Raw genomic sequence first — 19,613 nt, forward strand, 5'->3', positions numbered from 1 at the left:
ATTCTAATCCTGTAAAGACTGTTTACTCTGTTAATCTCACCTAGAAGTTTTGTATTTTGTCCTCCTTGGCAGGATTCTTTTGCTCTTAATCACTTTGTGACTGCCATAGATACAATAGGTGATGGTTTTCATTTGGCACCTATCTGTGGCAGAAAGAAACACATTGTTGATCTTCTGCCCATTTTTCCATTTTGTTACATAACTTTTTTTTCTCCGTGACAATAGGTTTAGATTTGGAACTTTTTTCTCTGTTCCCACATAAGTATTTTCAGCTTAAAACTTATTAATAAAGTAAAATCAAAGTGAATTTGTAGTCACTTTAGCAAATTGATTAGTGTTAGATATCATTACACAGTAGGCAAAAAGTTATTCAGGAGCAGTACTGTATTCTCTCACTCTTTTGCATAACTTTCATTTATTTATTAATGAAATGCACCTATGGCAGTCACAAAATATTTATAAAATATCTTTACTCTCCTCTTCCACTAAAAAAACACCTCAGTTGTCATAAACATTGCCAATATGAAAGGAAATAGTGATGGAGAGGGAAGAACAACAATTTAGATATTAGTGCCCAATATTACAAAGTTATTTCTAATGATTAGCTGGTATGGATAGAATATAGAAAAATAAAAGGCAGTCAGGTTTCAGCCTGTTGCAGCCTGGAAGGAGATGATTTTAAAAGGTTCCATCCTTCTTCGGCCTTAAGAAAACTGTCCAGATCCCTCTGTTCTGTCCAATAGAGAAAGAAGGAATGCCTCTGATTGCAATTTTTTTTTAAACCTAGCTTTATTATTATTATTATTATTATTATTATTATTATTATTATTATTATTATTATTATTATTATTATTATTATTATTATTATGAAGAAGAAGTAGTTGGAAGGGACCTTGGAGGTCATCTAGTCCAACCCCCTGCTCAGGCAGGAAACCCTATACCATTTCAGACAAATGGCTGGCCAGTCTTTTCTTAAAAACTTCCAGTATTGGAGCATTCACCGCTTCTGGAGGCAGATTGTTCTACTAGTTAATTGTTCTAACTGTCAGGAAGATTCTCCTTAGTTCTAAGTTGCTTCTCTCCTTGATTAGTTTTCATCCATTGCTTCTTGTCCTGCTTTCGGGCGCTTTGGAGGATAGCTTGACTCCCTCTTCTTTGTGGCAGCCCCTGAGATATTGGAACACTGCTATCATGTCCCCCCTCGTCCTTCTCTTCATTAAACTAGACATACCCAATTCCAGCAATCGTTCCTTATATGTTTTAGCCTCCAGTCCCCTAATCACCTTTGTTGCTCTTCTCTGTACTCTTTCTAGAGTCTCAACATCTTTTTTACATTTGCCTATTCATTCTTTATAATAAAAAAGTCTGTTTTCTTATAACTAGAATTTGAACCTTTCCAGATATTTTGGACTACATCTTTCATATTCCCCTGTTATTGGTGGGGTGGTGGTAGAAATTACAGCAATTTTTCACACTGTGCTTAATGAGATTGTGGGAGAAGCTAAGAGAGAAAAGGGTTGAGCATATGAAGCCAATTTGCAATCACTAGGGATTTGCCTCTTAATCAAAGATTCTGGGAGTTGTGTTTTTTTTTAACTTCTAGATTTCTTACTCTAGGCACCTAGCAATCTCATCATAAGGCTCTATCCTTCCTGGGCTTTGGGAAAACTGTCAAGACCTCTGTTTTGTCACCAGAGGAAGAAGGAATGCTCTGATTGCAAATGTGTTTTGTGAGCCCATGGCTTTTGTAATTTTCTACTTTACTTTTTGACTTTCATTTGACTTTTCTCCTCAGGGCATTGTGCTATGTCCACTGTTGTTCACCCTGTTGACCCATGGCTGTTGTGCCAGATTTGCCACCAACCATATTGTGAAGTATGCGGATGATACAACAATAGTGGGCCTTATTCAAGATGACAATGAGGTGCTTACTGCAAGGGTTTGGTGAACTGATGTAACAAAAACAGCCTCATTTTAAACATAGGGAAAAACTAAAGAGATCGTTGTTGATTTCTGAAAAGACAGGCACAGCTACACTCCTCTCTGTATTAATGATTCACCTGTGGATGTGGCTTGCAAGATCAAGGTTCTCTGTGTGCAGCTAACGAGTAGACTAGCTTGGTCATTCAACAGTGAGAGATTGTTGAAGTGGGCACAGCAGCGCCTGCATTTTCTGCATCGCATGAGAAAAGTACATCTTCCTTCCCCTGTCCTTACCACTTTCTACAGAGGGATGATTGAGAGCATCCTGTCATATTGCATTACAGTCTGGTTTGGAAGCATCACTGCTTCAGACAGGAAGGCGGTGCAGAGAGTGGTGAGGATGGCTGAAAAGATTGTTGGTAGTTCCTGTCCTTCTATCCAGGACATAGCACATAAGCGTTGCTTGAGCAAGGTCCTCAGGATTGTCTGGGATGCTATACATCCTCTTCACAACCTGTTTTCCTTGTTACCTTCTCGGAGGAGGCTTTGTGTCATCCGAAGCAGAACATCCAAATTCAGTCACAGTTCCATATAGCATCAGTCTTGTGAACTCACAAGTTCCCTCTTCCCGCTATTTATTCAAAATGGACAGTGGTGAATATTTATATGTATGGGTGTAGGTATGTGTGTATGTATGTATATAGCATGTGTATATGTGTGTTATGTATGGGTAGATATATACTTTCCTTTGAGAGCAGGCAACAGAATTTCATTTTTAACGTGGGCCAGTGTGCTCATAGTAAAAAAAATGACAATAAAGGTTATCTTACTGTTTTATGCATGGGGGGTTATTTTATTTCTCTCTCTTTCTTCTTTTGAATATTTTTCTCTTATGATGTAGTGAGCTGCTGCTGATATCTTTTAATACATTCTGTCAGCTGGAATGGTGCTATCCAATGCCTGCTGATCTTTTTGCAATCAAGGGTGGGAGTGTCCAAGAAAATTTCCATCATGTTTGTTTTGCTCCGGTTCTGCTTTTGTAATGTAACTCTCTTTGATGACAAATGTTCTTTGTTGTGAGAGTTCATTACTCACTGAAGGAAATATAATTCCTTCCTGCAAATAATTCTATAAAAATATGACAGTTTTTTGGGAAGAGACTTAATGGAATATGGGTAAACAAAGTGCTTGGAAAGAGTTTAGCAACAGTACTTTTTTAGGCTTTCTTGTTTGGCTTTCTGTGATGAAAAAAAAAAAAAAGCATTTTCTTTCTGAGCATATCCAACACATTAACAGAAAGGATTAGAAATATTGGCAGTGCTAATATCCTTCACAAATTCTTGAGATGCCTTTCTTTTTTTAACACCCTCAGTAGAGCTTTTCCTTTAGTTCTGTCAGGTTCAGGCATTTGGCTAACATCAAGAAGGGTTCCCTGAAATTTTCCAACTTAACTCTACCGTTGGCACGTGCATTTGCCAGAGAATCAAATAGCTCTAAGAATGCAACTCCCCATCTGATAATGAAAACAATTTTAATGTCCTGTAGAAAGAGAAGGCTGAATGTTGACAAGTTCAAAGGAGAGCGAAATACATTCATTCACTTGCAAGCTAAGATACTAACCAGGTATTCCATCTTCTAATTGCTCTTCTGTTTATATTGTACACATTCTTCCATGCATCATGTCTTTGCTGAAGTGACAGAATACATTCCACTCTGTATTGGACATTGGGAGATTCTGGAGAAGGTGTAAGCAAACTCAGTTTGTATATGTCTTGCTTTGATGCCTACTTCCCTAGATAAAATGATTCCATTTTCCCAAATCTATTTTACAACCCTTAACTCATAACTAGCACCTCTCTTGCTTTTCCTTTTTAGAAGTTTGACTTTTTTTTTCCAGTAAACATAATTCTGATAAACATATGACTTCACTTGTGGGAGGGGGCAAAAGTGTTCCAGATTCCAGTCCTTTGCCCAATTTAGCCAAATTCTAGGCAGACCTGAAGCTTCCCTCTCCAGTTCATTGAAATAGTGATGCTTCCAACCATTGTTTATTTGATAGATTTCCCGCCTTTATTATTTTTACAAATAACTCAAGGAATTGAACATAACCAACACAACTTTCTCCTCCTATTTTCCCCACCACAACTCTGAGAAGAGAGGAGTTGAGCTGAGAGAGAGTGATTGGCCCAAGGTCATATTAGCCTTTCTTGGAAACAAAAGCAGTGAAACGAAGTTGAAGGATAAAGACCATTTTGGAAAGCTCTCTTATCAGTTTACTGATAAGAGTCGTGATGGGGGTCTCCCGATACTCCCATGTAACACCTCTACTCCGCGAGCTGCATTGGCTTCCAGTTGCCCTTCGGGTGAGATTCAAGGTGCTGGTGATGACCTATAAAGCCCTAAATGGCGAGGGCCCGGGATATTTGAGGGAACACCTGCTGCCAGCATCAAGTTCCCTTCGTCCAGTGCGCTCCCACAGGGAGGGTCTCCTCAGGGTGCCGCCGGTTAAAGACTGCCGGTGGGTAACACCCAGGGGTAGGGCCTTCTCAGTGGGTGCGCCTGCCCTGTGGAACCAGCTGGCTGCGGAGCTTAGGACTGCCCCCACCCTCGGTTCTTTCCGCCGGGACCTGAAGACCTGGCTCTTCGAGCTCTCTGGCCCAGGCTGAGAATATTTTTAATTTTAATTTTAACTGGGTTTTAATTTTCTCAGGGTATTATTTAATCTCTTTTAATTTGTTTTAATGTTTGTATTGACTGTTTTTTTAAATGCCCTGTAAACCGCCCTGAGTCCTTCGGGAAAGGGCGGTATATAAATCTAAATAAAATAAATAAAATACTTTTAAGGAAATGGATATTTTGAGACTGGTCACTTTTTCCGTGCCCCTGAAAAGATGAGCCCCTGTCCTGATAGCTTATTTTTCATGAGTGCCACAGTGTATTATTAGAATTCAAAATATGCCTTCTGGCCAAAAAGTATCTATCTTCAAAATACACTGAGAATAAAAACACTGTATCATTTTGATGTGGGATAAAATGGAAGATAAATCCATGAGTCTTGCAGATCTACTCTTTAGTCTTCTTATCTTCTGCTTCTTGAAAGTCAGATTAACTGCACAGCATCAGTTCCTATTGGGATGTTTCCAGCTCCCTATCCTGAAGAGTGTCCTCATCCCAATAGTAAAGAAATTTATAGTTCTAAATGTTTCATGCAGAGAAAATTATTTGCTTTATTTTGAATTTTTTAAATTTTTGCAGATTTTTGCTGTTGAATATTATCAGAATTTTGTGTGTGTGAGAGAGAGAGAGAAAGAGAGAATATAAAAAACACAAAAGTTTGTATTTATTTTCATACACAAAAACACCCTAAATGCCAGTGTGAAAAACTAATTATCCTCTTAGGTTTAGTAATTGTAGTTGCAGTAGTTGCAACTAGTAATCAGTTTTTTGTGACAGTGTATAGGACTTTTGATCCATTCTTCCATGGTGAACTGCTTTGGCTCAGTATTATTTGAGGATTGTGGCATTTAGGTATGGACTTTGACTTTGGCATTCCAAAATATTCTATTTGCTCTTCTTAATTCATTCTCTTTTAAACTTGCTTGTGTGTTTTGGATTATTGTCTTACTGTTCAGCTGATGGGCACATGGCCTGATATTCCAATACAGAATTCTCTGATGCAAAGCAGAATTCATGCTTCCTTCAATGATGGCAAGTTGTCCAGGTTTGACAGAGCAAAGAACCACCAAATGTTGATATTATCATCGCCATGTTTGATCATTGACACCACAGAGGGATCATGCTCAAGACTTAGGGGGAGACTTCATGTATCTCAGGGTCATAAATTTTGCAATCTCATTATTAAGAAGTCTTTAATAGTTTTAAATCAAAATTACTATATTTTTTGACCTGACAAAGCCCAAATTAAGACAAACCACAAACAGTATTATTTTTCAACTGGAATCTATGCTACCAACCTCAGCCTACTGCTTCCTACTTTTTCAACTAGAAACATAAATTATATTACCCAGTCAGAGAATGCATACTAGTTAGGGGAATAGATGTAATGTGATTACATTTATTAAATAAAATTTATTAATTAAATTTTAAGGGTAAAAACAAATGAGGGTTTTCCCCTCCAAGAAGGCTGCAACATTTCTCCCATTCAGTTTTCATTTACATTTATTTCCGTATCCGTATACTCAAATACTTGCTGATCTGTCTGGTCTATCTCTTTGAACTCTGATTCCCCAAAATGTGCATATTTTTAATATTTCTTTTGTGCTAGAGAGGCGAGTGTTTCATCTTTAAAGTAATAAATCATGTACATTAGTAAGAACATTTTTTCATAAACACACACAAACGTTTGCCATATGAATATTGCTGGCTTTGATCATATGCAATAATCAAGTGTTATTACAATGTGCCTTATGCAAATATTGCTATATATGAATCATTTGCTTCATATGCCATGATCTTCTCCCATGTCATCAAATAGAGATTGGCCTCAGCCTTATGCAGAAGTTTTTAATGTAAGTATATGAATTTATATGGAAAGTTATAGCAGGCTCTCTCCAACAGCGCAAATACATTACAGGTAGTTTGCAACACACAACAGTTCATTTAGTGACCAAAGTTACAATGGCACTGAAAAAAGTAACCTATGATTGTTTTTCACAATGACTATTGCAGCATCCCCATGGTCACATGATCAAAATTCAGATGCTTGGCAACTGACTCATATTTATAACGGTTGCAGTGTCTCAATGTCATGTGATCACCTTTTGCCACCTTCCTACAAACAAAGTCAATGGGGAAGCCAGATTCACTTAACAACTGGGTTACTGCCTTAACAACTGTCTTGCTTAGCAACAGAAACTTCAGGTTCAATTGTGTTTGTAAATTAAGGACTATGTATTGTACTCTCCTGGTTCAATGCATCTATCAGAAAGATTTTTCCCATATTCAATTTAACCATTGCTAGATAACCATAAAAATTTAAAATGAAGAACAGTCTCAGTGGATAGAGGGAGAAAAGAAGACAAAGGAAAGAAAGAATAGAAATAGGTGCTAGACATCCGGAGAAAAAAGGAGGAACCTGCCCCACTTTACATCGGGGAGGACTGTGTGGAGAGAGTTTCCTCCTTTAAATTCCTGGGAGTCTACCTCTGTGAAGATCTGACCTGGAAAGTTAACACAACCCAGGTGGCTAGAAAGGCCCAACAGAGGCTTCACTTTCTCAGGGTCTTGCAGAAGAACAGGGTAGAACAACGGCTAATGACCCTCTTTTACCGGTCTACTATAGAGAGCGTCCTCTCGTATGGTATTGTGGTTTGACAGCCGTGGATAGGAAAGTATTATAGAGGGTGGTGAGTACAGCACAAGACATTGTGGGCTGTCCCCTGACACCACTGGATGACATCACCAGGGCTCGTTGCCTTGGAAGAGTGAGGAAAATTCTCAGGGATGACTCACACCCTGGACGGTATCTCTTTACTCTTCTACCATCGGGTAGGAGATATAGGAGTATAGCCAGCCGTACTAACAGGCTGAAAAACAGCTTTTATCCGTGGGCTGTTAGGCTTTTGAATGGGATATAATCTCTGTGAACTTATGCAGAATTGACTTGGGAGGCCGGTGTAGTTGGTTCACATGGTGTGGTAGGATGGAGGGTTTGTTGTCACTGTGTGTTGGGGGGAGAGAGCACGGGGAGAGGCTCAGCTAATCTCAATGTACACATGTTGTACTTTGACAATAAAGGTTTATTATTATTATCAGTACAGTGCCCATTGGATTCTTTTTGTTAGCTGATCATTAAATCCCAGTAGATTTTATAACTCTTTTTGAAAGCAGGTAATAATGAATGACTCATGGGAATTATTAAAAACAGTTTGTTAATTGTACATTTGCAGGTTTTAATTTGAAATAGACACAGCCCCTGGAGCAATTTCTGATTTTACTGTGTTGTGAAATTGGCGTGTTTCTAGATCCACTGGGGATTGTGTTGGTGGAGCTCATTGAGAATATGATCCCAATCTTACATGGCTCACTATGTTCCAGGACTAATGTATTTTTAACAAGATTTTTTTTAAAAAAAAAATTTTTTTGATTATTTTGGAAGAGACCAATGTTACAGCAGACACTCTGTAACTACTTGATGTGTCTCCACTAATCTTTCCTCAGTTGTAGATTTTCAAATAATTCTTTTTCCCTTGGGTACCATAAGAAACAGAGACCAAACTATAGTAAATAAAGATATGTAATCCATTTTGGACATGAGCTGAGAGCCTAGTTTCCTAATCTGTCAGAGTTCTCCCTGTCCTGGATTTATGAGGTGCTTTTTTCTGTAGACATTCTGTTTTCCCTACAGTCCACAAGTGCAAAGGGCACACTGTCTGTATAGTTCACTGTGAAAACAAAAGAATATACTACCAGTCTTGGTGGTCATTCTAGGGAACAGCCCAGTGGGATCATATTTTTTTCTTCTAAGCATATCTTGAGTTAAGTTTCATCTTTCTCATTATTTCAAAAAAGCAAAGAGTGTGCATGGATATGGATATAATATATGTTCATACCCATGCAATTCCTGAATGTATCCTTTCTTTCTACTAAGGAGTTGTATTCCATTAGAGGAGCATGTCTTGTGTAAAATTTTTGAAATACGAATTTGAAATAAAATCTTTGAAGTATGAAGGCTTTTTGTGTAAATTATTTATTGTAAATGTTGTGTACAGTATTTCAGTCAAAATTAAAATGCCCTTAAGCACCATTCCATTTCTTGTGATTGCAGTTTACTTGTTAGCATTAGTCTTTCCGGGGTTTGTTTGTTTTTTAATTCATGTCTAGCCCTTGAATTCCCAGAGAATCCTCCAACCAAATGTGCTTAGTTTGTGAGATCAACCAAGCTACACTACTAGTGATTCTCCCCCCCCCCATATGCATTGCCCCCTCTGTTTTCTAAACAGTTGCGTTCATGAACAAGGCCTGGATTATAAATCACGTGTAATTTCCAAAGATAGCTGCATCTACGGATAGAATCTATCTTAAAGATCCAAATAAGATTAGTTGAAACAGACCCATTATTTTAGTTCCTTACATTGTTTCCCAATTTTTATCACAATTAACAGTTAGATTCCAGATGCAATTCCTAATTTGTGTTTCCTTTATACAGTTCTGGTGAGTTCAAAAGGAAATCAGGACTTGGGTTCTCTAACCATCTGCAATGGCCCTTTGCATTTTTACAGAGTGCTTCTGATGGCTTCTGGAAATCTGTGGCAACCCATGTTCCAAGAGAGCCCCATGAGATCCGAATCCTGAATCCATATTTTATACAGGAGGCAGCCTTCAGCTTTATTGGCCTTCCTTTCAACAATGGCCTGATGGGCAGAGGGGTAAGTATATGCTGGAGTCTATTCCCGATATTTATTTTTATTTATTTTATTTAATTCCATTTATATCCCGCCCTTCTCCGAAGACTCAGGGCGGCTTACAAGCTTAGCAGTAGCCTTCATTCTATGTATATGCCTGCTTATTAGGGCTTTCACACACACCTCAAGCGGCATTATTACAAAGTCAGCTTAATTGCCCCCAACAATCTGGGTCCTCATTTTACCTACCTCGGAAGGATGGAAGGCTGAGTCAACCTTGAGCCTGGTGGGATGCGAACCTGCACTAATTGCAGGCAGCTGGTGTTACTTAAGGAGGCATTAGCCCACTGCTCCACCAAGGCTCAATATGACCCTTGCGCTCTTTTATACTGCAAATGGGAAATCTTACCTAATAATCTAGTGCATTCTTCCCTGCTCTAAATTCTCATCAATATATTAGTGAGTGGATGAGAACTCTTATCACTTTTAGATTTTGTGCAGTGTTCGATATCCATATAGTAAATGTTGATGATGGTTTAAAAAAAAGCTAGAAACCATTCAGGAATAATAAAAAATAATCACAAAATGAAAGATGTATGCAAATTTTAATGTTAAACAGAGTATGAAAATCCATAAAACTATCCAGATCACATATATGGCATGCACATATATGGTGTTCCATTACGTTTGAGTATAACCAATTATGACTGTACTTGCAGCTTTCCTAGCAGGTGGGAATTGCCAAGTATCTTGTTTGTTTTCAGGCTAGGAATATTACATTAATTTGTTTAATGGTTTCAACATAAGTTTTCAAGTAGCTCAGGGGTCAGCAATATAAAAACTAGTGATATCAGACTTTTGGAGCTTTTGGATGAAGCTGACAATATCTGCTGTTGATTGAAAACTCCTAATTTTAACCATGAACACCCCCTTCAAGAGAACCTTCAAAGAAATTATAAATACCCCTGCTTCCCTTTTTGAGTCACTTCCGAACTAGAAAGAAGTTAAACAAGATTGTGTTTTGGCTACATTCTTCTTTAATTTTTATATTCTGAAAAATAATAAATTCCATTTTGCTAAATTTGATTAACAAATCCGTTTTAGTTCTCCTTGGTGCTAGAGAGATTACTTTTTTGTTTCATGATTCCCAGGATTGCTCCTATAAAGACTCAAGACCAAGACCAATGTAGTCCAATCAACATTTTTAATTTCTGTACTCTTGAGTCTCTTATAATATATATTATTTGTAGTTATACCAGGAATCAGCACTTGCTTCCATAAAGACTCTCGTGTGGGGTTTGGGGTTTTTTCTTTGCCTTGGGTTTAGGGCAAAGTTGATCTTCAGCCTCCTTGACTTTTTTGGATATCTTCTGGTTAACCTGGAAAAAAGGAATCAAACTTATTTGATTCCTTAGGTTTAGTCAAACCTATTTTAATTAAAGCAGTGGGTCCTCAACATTGATCCCCGTAAGGATTGGAGAGAAATCTGCTATTATGAATGTGGTTTGGGAGGAAGAATATTTAATTGAGCTAATTGTTTAATTAGCATCTCTTAAGTGCTGTAGCAAAAAGCCTGTTCCCTGGAAAGATTTAATGTCTTACCAATGCCATTTATATAAGTTATATAAGAAAGCAAATGCAAATGCAAACCAAGAGAGGTTGTGTTTGTTTTCAGGCTAGGAATATTACATTAATTTGTTTAATGGTTTCAACATAAGTTTTCAAGTAGCTCAGGGGACAACATATCTTATTGCAATGTCCCTTGTTCAGCGCTTAGTGCTCAAAATTTATACAATAAGCTAAAGTGTCCAGGCTATCTGATGTGGCCTCTGCTTTTAAGACTGATTGCAGGGATGCTGCAGCCTCTCTCCTCTCCATCCTGTCCTTGCAGGGGCCTCTTTCAGGAAACCGCCACATGGCCCAGAGATGGACCCCTTGGTTCTGCTTCCCTGAAATGGTCTTTGCAGTGTTGAGGGAAGGACTGTCTGTATAATAGTCCTGAGGCCAATGTACTAGAAAGGTAATGTTTATCTGCAGAAGACAATCTAGAGCAAGTATCTCTAGAAGGCTTTCCACAGAGGTAGACAAATGTTGACTAATTGCTATTGGGAAATGTGAAGGGAACAATTTAGGCCTTGCCGTTTTGAAATATTAATAATCTACACAGTCCAATTACTTTCACATTATGTACATGATTAATAAGCTTTCTTGATCCTTTGTAAACTTTTACATACTAACATTATATAGCATTTATTTTTTAAAAACCATAATTTTTTTGTCTCCAACCTCTGTATTGTCTCTTCCTTTAGAATTCTCTGGCAGCTGGTCTATGACTTTAAATGAAACTAAACTAGTATCATAGTAGGGAAGAAGTGATAATAAGGATATATTCATTTCCACTGTGCTCTTTTTTTAAATTCTTTGCCCATCGTACTTGCAAATACATTTAAATGTTCTAAACTTGAGGGAACGTAATATGCACTATATTGAATTTCTCTAGCATGTTAAATAGATTATGTGAAAGTTTACATTCCAAGAATCAACAGATTGCAATAGGATATAACTATAATAAAAATAAGAACAGTAATTTTCATAGACAGTTGTATGTCTGTTCAGTTCCTGAATTTAGCATTTACAGGGAAGAATTTTATGTCAGATTGATTCTGTGGTCTTATTCCTAGCATCAGCAATTTTTTTAATTCAAGGAATGGCAAGGATAAATTGTATTTATTATGGATGTATTTTAACTACTTATTCAATATATATTGATTGTTTCAGGAAGTTAAATTTGTTAATATATATTCTTAATAGATAAAAATGAGGTGGTCACAGTACTCCAGTCCTTCCCACTAAAAATGGAAAGTAAAGGGGAAACTACAACTAAATATCAAAAAAGTTATAGAGTTTGTTTCTTGGCTGTCTCAATACGTCTAGTCTCATACAGCAGTAAGTCAGTTTTTAATACTTGCTAGGTAGGAGTAATCTCAGAACACGTAGAGTGGGTCCTTTAAGTATTTATTTCATTTTATTTTACTTTTTGCCAATGTAGTGACTTCATAAGCTTAAGCATGTACATACTAATGGCTAGATTCAGAAAAAGGATGCAATAAAGGAGTTAAACTTACTGTGTTCTGCCCCTGCTAGCATATTTATAAGAATGTACTCTCTGTATAAGGAATAAATAAAACTTTTGCTATTCCTCATGCCCACCCCTCCCTCTCATGGCAAGAAGTCTCTTACTATGGAAATATGTTCTACTTTGGCAAATAATTTCCACATTGGATTATACATGTGTATTCAAAGCATATTGAAGTTCCACCTTTTTTTCATCTTACACAGCATCATTTTTAAGGGGAACACTTTTAGTCTTTTGGAGAAAAAAACACATATAAATCTTTGCCATCCACTTTTTCTTAATTTATTTCTTATTTGTATTTTGAAATGTATTATCCTAAACATTCAAGCAATTACATTTTGTTTGGAGTGGAAATGAGATACTGTGGAAGAATATGTTGTGAATCTAACTTTGTGAGGATTGGATAAATTGTGTTTTATATATATATATCAGATTGGCAAAATCAACCAGGGAGGTTTTTAATTAAAACCTGATGTTTCATTTCATGAAAGCCTCCTAGGACATTTTTAAAATAGTTTAGTTTATAGGACTTTAAGAAAACAGATTTTGCCAATGGTCTTTGTCACATGAAACAAACAATAAACTAAATGTTCTGGGAATTTATATAAAAACAATATGAAATAGCGATGCAGGTGTAGAGATTTGGAAAATCAGGGCAATGTTCCTTGTGTGGTGACAATAGTGATCCAAGCCAAGGCCTTATGTTTCCATTCAACAGGAACTTCATGCATTCATGGGCTGTGCTTTCACATATAAAAACAATATGCAATGTAACCATAAGCATGAATGGATCTGGCAGAGATTTTATAATGGATCTGGCAGAGGTACTGTATCCTCGTTTCTGTAGAAATCACTATTTCTCAAACTTGGCAACTTTAAGCTGTGTCGACTTCAACTCCCAGAATCCTCTAGCCAGCTTGGTTGTTTTCTTCAGGGTATGAAGTTCTACAAAATTTTATGCAAAGGGCTGAAAAGAAGTTCTCCTAAGGCACAGGTGTCAAACTCGCTACGTCACGTGATGTGTCGCGAAGTACCGTGACTCTTTTTGGATTGCCAGCAATGGGGTGGGCGCGACTTCGGTTTGATGAAACCGGCCTGTAGGCCGGCAGTTTGACACCCCTGTCCTAGGGTGATGCATCCTCTGTTCTTTCTATCTAAGAGTTACATTTAGAAGATTCGTGAATAAAGCTCTAGTTCTATTTGTATCACAGTACATATAGAGTAACTGAATGTAACTCCTAGATGGAATGTGATCATATTCATAATAGCACCAACCACAACTCTGGCTAGTTAATATTTCCTTTAAGATACTTCATTCTATTCCATTCCTCCCCACCCTTTATTTATTTTCCTTTTCAAATTGGGAGCCCCATTCCAAGGCTATTGAATGCTTCATTGAATGTTTTTGGTTTGTCTGTTCTTATTTTTTATACTTATGTAAACCTTGTAATCCCACATAACACACTGATACTTCCTATCTTGATTTTTAGAAGGTTTATACAATAATATTCAATCTGGCTGGCAACTGTTAGTTAAGTTCACTACCAGAGAGAGTGATAGGGAACGGTTGCTGGAATTGGATATGTGTAGTTTAATGAAGAGAAGGGTGAGGGGTGACATGATAGCAGTGTTCCAATATCTCAGGGGCTGCCACAAAGAAGAGGGAGCCAAGCTATTCTCCAAAGCGCCCGAAAGCAGGACAAGAAGCAACGGATGGAAACTAGTCAAGGAGAGAAGCAACTTAGAACTAAGGAGAATCTTCCTGACAGTTAGAACAATTAACCAGTGGAACAACCTGCCTCTAGAAGTGGTGAATGCTCCAGCACTGGAAGTTTTTAAGAGGAGACTGGACAGCCATTTGCCTGAAATGGTATAGGGTTTCCTGCCTGAGCAGGGGGTTGGACTAGATGACCTCCAAGGTCCCTTCCAACGTCGTCATCATCATCATCATCATTATTATCATTATCATTATCATTATTATTTGGTGCTAGGAGTGAAATTAAGTCTTCTTATGTGAACCAAAACCTTGCAGTACCTTTACTATGAAGATTCACTCATAACACCAACTTAGTAGGATTTTGTTAACTTGTATTTATGAAATGTTCTTTTGCATACAGAACTAGATCAAAAAGTCTTAAAGAATTAATAAAAGCCTGTGTAATCAGAGTCCTCTCACAGAGTGCCTGTGATGAATACATCCAGAGGTATACCAAGAGGTGTCATAGGAACACACAGTTTGAAGTAGATAATGTCCTTAATAACTACGGTAGGGCCAATTTGAATTCCTTATAAAGGGTTGAAATATTCCATTCCTCTTTCCAAGCTTAAATAAACTTCCGGGTGCTATAACTATGCCACATATGGTAACAATGTGCTGCCAATTAACATTGTAATTTTAGGGTTTTTCAACAGGGCTAAGAAGGCAGAGGGTAATGGTTCAAGGCTGATACGATAGCATTTCATTCAGGATTTAATAAACGAGTATGTGTAGGAACATTTATATCTACTTTGCACCTATATTTTTTCCAGATGAAACTGAATAATACTGCAAAATACAATAGTGCTTATGCAATAATAATGGATGAAAGATCCATTCCAGATTGGGACACTTGATTTTAAAGCAGAACTGCCTTTGGCTTTGGAAATTAGGACAGTAATTGAAGATTTGGCTTTACTGAATATTTGACGAGTTCTGTTCTTGACTGGAAATCTTATTCCTCCTTCCTAATACTATCAGTATTGGGGCATAAATATGGTTCAGGCTATATGACTTTGGTAATATCCATGAGAAGTTTGGGTGCATGCTTCTGCTCCGTTCAAATAACAATTCCATTTTCCTATCTGTTTAGGGCAGACATGTCAAACACAAGGCCCGGGGGCCAAATCCGGCCCGCAAAGTGGTTTCATGTGGCCCGCGAAGCCATCCTGGAAACAGTGAGGGAATGGCCCCCACTGCCTTGGCCCTGGCCCAGAGACCCTCCTTCTGCCAGAGAACCTCAGATCTGTCCCACTCCTGCCCAGGCCCCCATAGGCACCCTTGATGCGAACGATGTAGAGCTGGCCACGCCCACCCAGTAGGCCATACGCACTCTAGCCACGCCCACCCTGGCCACACCCACCCGGCCCCCTGAGGGCAACCGCAATGCTGATGTGGCCCTCAATGAAATTGAGTTTGACACCCCTGGTTTAGGGGATGAAAGGAACATGTTAGCTATAAACTTCAAAGCTGTATATGGTTTAGAACTAACATATCGTTATGGTTATCATAAGACTATTTATCTTTTGTGACTGTACAATCCCACTTGTGCTGATTAACTTCCGCAATATATTCTTATTAATCCTTCTTATATCTATCTTAAATGTGCAGGGTTTATCTTATTTTTTTGTTCTTTGCATTACAGTGTCAGATGTATGGTCTGGAATCTATTTTTTAGGAGTGATAATAAACTCATTGTGTGGTCCTGGGTAATTCATAAGCTAAGCTTGTGCTGTCATTTTAGTCAGTTTGTTGTGCCCATAGAATTAAGCTGAAATCAATCACTTCCAGCATGAGAAACTAGAGCTGTCAGAAACTGTTAAAACTTGGAAATAGTTTTGGAAATTTTGTTGACAATCAGCAATTAAATGTTCTGAATATGTTTACCCAAACCATTAAAAATGTAATCAGTTACAACAATGATATATATATTTTTCAATTCTGATTGATTTTCTAGGTCAGGGATAGGCAACCTTGGCTCTTTTATGACTCGTGGGCTTCAACTCCCAGAATTCCTGAGCCAGCACAGCTGGCTCAGGAATTCTGGAAGTTGAAGTCCACAAATCATAAAAGAGCCAAGGTTGCCTACCCCTGACCTAGGTAGTTTTGTGATCAAAAACAGGTAGCTTTGGTTGAAATATAACCAGTTGACTCTGCTACCAACTGTATTTAGTAGAACTGACTTTTATAGTGGTGATTTATTTTTTAATTTTTAATTTTATTTATTTTAATTTCATTTATATCCCGCCCTTCTCTGAAGACTCAGGGCGGCTTACAAGCTTAGCAGTATCTATCTATCTATCTATCTATCTATCTATCTATCTATCTATCTATCTATCTATCTGTCTATCTATCTATATCAAATTTATATGTGACTAATCTCACAGTGCAAGATGACATATATATGTTTGAAACAGTTCAGGAGCAGATGTCAATTTAAGGGCCTCTTGAGAGAAGAAAGGCATTCTGTGAAATGGAACACAATGGAACACAAATTCTCAGCTATACTCAAAGCCATCTTGTAAGCTCTCTCTGTTGGAAATCTTTTTTCTTTTCTTGGCTTAACATTTTGACTAACTACTTTGCCTTTGCAGGTGGCAAGAGAAAGATGAGGGTAGCTGAGGACATTTTTATTGCCTTCACTAGGAAATGTGGTTTTCTACCAGTAATATTGTGGCTAATTAAGCAAGAACAACTTGACACTGGGATGTTATACAGAAACGATGTCACACTTTATAACTACATCGCTTAGTGATAGCATTCCTGGTCCCAATTACTGTTGTAACCCCAGGACTGCTACATAAACTCTGTAATTATTGTTTGCAACATTTACACAAATATTACATGTTTACGAAGCAGAACAAAGTAGCTTTTAAAATTGCATATTTATAGCAAAAGATATATGTGTGGAACTTTCACACATGATGGAATACTTTTTCTACTGTAGAGGGAAACAGTGTGATTTTTCCTGACAAATCAGCGAACACCTTGATGTGAACAAAGTTATCACTAAAAGCCAACATGGGTTTGTCAAAAACAGATCATGCCAGACAAACCTTAATGCATTCTTTGACCAAGTGACAAAACTAGTGGACCAGAGGAATGCTGTAGATATAATTTACTTGGACTTCAGTAAGGCATTTGATAAAGTAGATCACAACCTACTACTTGATAAAATAGAAAAATGTGGGTTAGATAGCATCACTACCAGATGGATTCATAGCTGGCTGACAGGCCGTACTCAGCATGTGGTCCTCAACGGAACTGCATCTACATGGAAGGAAGTGTGTAGTGGGGTGCCCCAGGGCTCTGTTCTGGTCCCAGTGCTCTTCAACATCTTCATCAATGATTTGGATGAGGGGATAGATGGGGAACTCATCAAATTTGCAGACGACACCAAGCTGGCAGGAATAGCCAATACTCCAGAAGACAGGCTTAAGATACAGGAGGATCTGGACAGACTCGAACACTGGGCGCTATCTAACAAAATGAAATTCAATTGTGAAAAAAGTAAGGTTCTACATTTAGGCAGGAAAAATCAAATGCACAGGTATAGTATAGGTGGTACCTTGCTCAATAGTAGTAACTGTGAGAGAGATCTCGGAGTCCTAGTGGACAATCACTTAAATATGAGCCAGCAGTGGGCTGCAGCTGCCAAAAAAGCCAACACAGTTCTAGGCTGCATTAACAGAGGGATAGAATCAAGATCACGTGAAGTCCTAATATCACTTTACAATGCCTTGGTAAGGCCACACCTGGAATACTGCATCCAGTTTTGGTCACCACGATGTAAAAAAGATGTCAAGACTCTAGAAAGAGTACAGAGAAGAGCAACAAAGATGATTGGGGGACTGGAGGCTAAAACATATAGGGAACGGTTGCTGGAATTGGGTATGTGTAGTTTAATGAAGAGAAGGGTGAGGGGTGACATGATAGCAGTGTTCCAATATCTCAGGGGCTGCCACAAAGAAGAGGGAGCCAAGCTATTCTCCAAAGCACCTGAAAGCAGGACAAGAAGCAACGGATGGAAACTAGTCAAGGAGAGAAACAACCTAGAACTAAGGAGAAACTTCCTGACAACTAACTAGTGGAACAACCTGCCTCCAGAAGCGGTGAATGCTCCAACACTGGAAGTTTTTAAGAAGAGACTGGCCAGCCATTTGTCTGAAATGGTATAGGGTTTCCTGCCTGAGCAGGGGGTTGGACTAGATGACCTCCAAGGTCCCTTCCAACTTATTATTTAGTGAGTTATAGGCAAGATATGGCATTTTGTTTTGGGTGAGATAACAATATTCTGTTGCCTAAGTTATTTGTTTAAACCAATTATTCATGGATAATATTGCCTTTTTTCTTATTCCTAGTGCTCAACCATCCCGTCATCAAATACTAATATAAATAAGCATTTAATTTCACATGGATATGAACAGCTTCCACAGGCTGCTTAAATCAAATTTAAAATAGGTGATATTTAAGATACACCTGGATGAGGGGTGACATGATAGCAGTGTTCCAATATCTCAGGGGCTGCCACAAAGAAGAGGGAGCCAAGCTATTCTCCAAAGCACCTGAAGGCAGGACAAGAAGCAACGGATGGAAACTAGTCAAGGAGAGAAACAACCTAGAACTAAGGAGAAACTTCCTGACAGTTAGAACAATTAACCAGTGGAACAACCTGCCTCCAGAGGTGGTGAATGCTCCAACACTGGAGGTTTTTAAGAAGAGACTGGACGGCCATTTGTCTGAAATGGTATAGGGTTTCCTGCCTGAGCAGGGGGTTGGACTAGATGACCTCCAAGGTCCCTTCCAACTTTATATTATTATTATTATTATTATTATTATTATTATTATTATTATTATTATTATTATTATTATTATTATTATTATTATTATTATATCCAATAAAATCATGAGACTCTATTGAAATTCTTTATCTGGATTCTCATTGTTTTAGGTTTTTTTATATACCTTTCCTGATATATTTATTACTGAAATCAACCAGACTCTGGGCGGCATAGAAAATTTACACAATAAAATGACAATAAATAGAATAAAAAATAAGCCTCACAGAATAAAACTGACTAAAACAGTAACTAAAAGTGAAACGTGAAATCTAAACCTAAACATTTATTTCCATAAGATTAAGAAACTTGATGTGAGTGATCCCTTCAGCTTTTAAAACTATTTTGCAATTGTTTGGTTCATTATATTTTTTTTCCATAATTGAGAATTGTAGGTTGGGCTTTTAAAAGCATTAATGACTTTCTGCCCCTCAAGCTACTTCAAGCTTGTTAGTAAATTTATTGCATTAGCATTACATTTCAAGTCATGGATTTATACTTCTGTCATGTTCTGGCAGCTTCCATTCCCTTGGGGATTAACCTGAGATCAGGAAGTCTCCGTGATTCATAGGATTGTCACCTTCCTGGTTGTTTTG

The 19,613-nt window shown here is 37.8% G+C and overlaps 1 protein-coding gene across 4 annotated transcripts in view; it reads left to right on the plus strand.

Annotated features, from left to right (window-relative positions):
• ST3GAL3 (ST3 beta-galactoside alpha-2,3-sialyltransferase 3) overlaps nt 1–19,613 on the plus strand; it is a 216,014-nt gene that overhangs the window by 170,148 nt on the left and 26,253 nt on the right. For all 4 annotated transcript variants that reach the window (XM_081323183.1, XM_081323186.1, XM_081323184.1 and 1 more), the window contains one exon: nt 9,165–9,311. In XM_081323183.1, the coding sequence (XP_081179309.1) occupies nt 9,165–9,311 (147 nt within the window). The remainder of the gene's footprint in view (nt 1–9,164; nt 9,312–19,613) is intronic.

Source organism: Vipera berus (assembly GCF_964194415.1).
Source record: "Vipera berus genome assembly, chromosome: 3".
Classification (NCBI taxonomy): Eukaryota; Metazoa; Chordata; class Lepidosauria; order Squamata; family Viperidae; genus Vipera; species Vipera berus.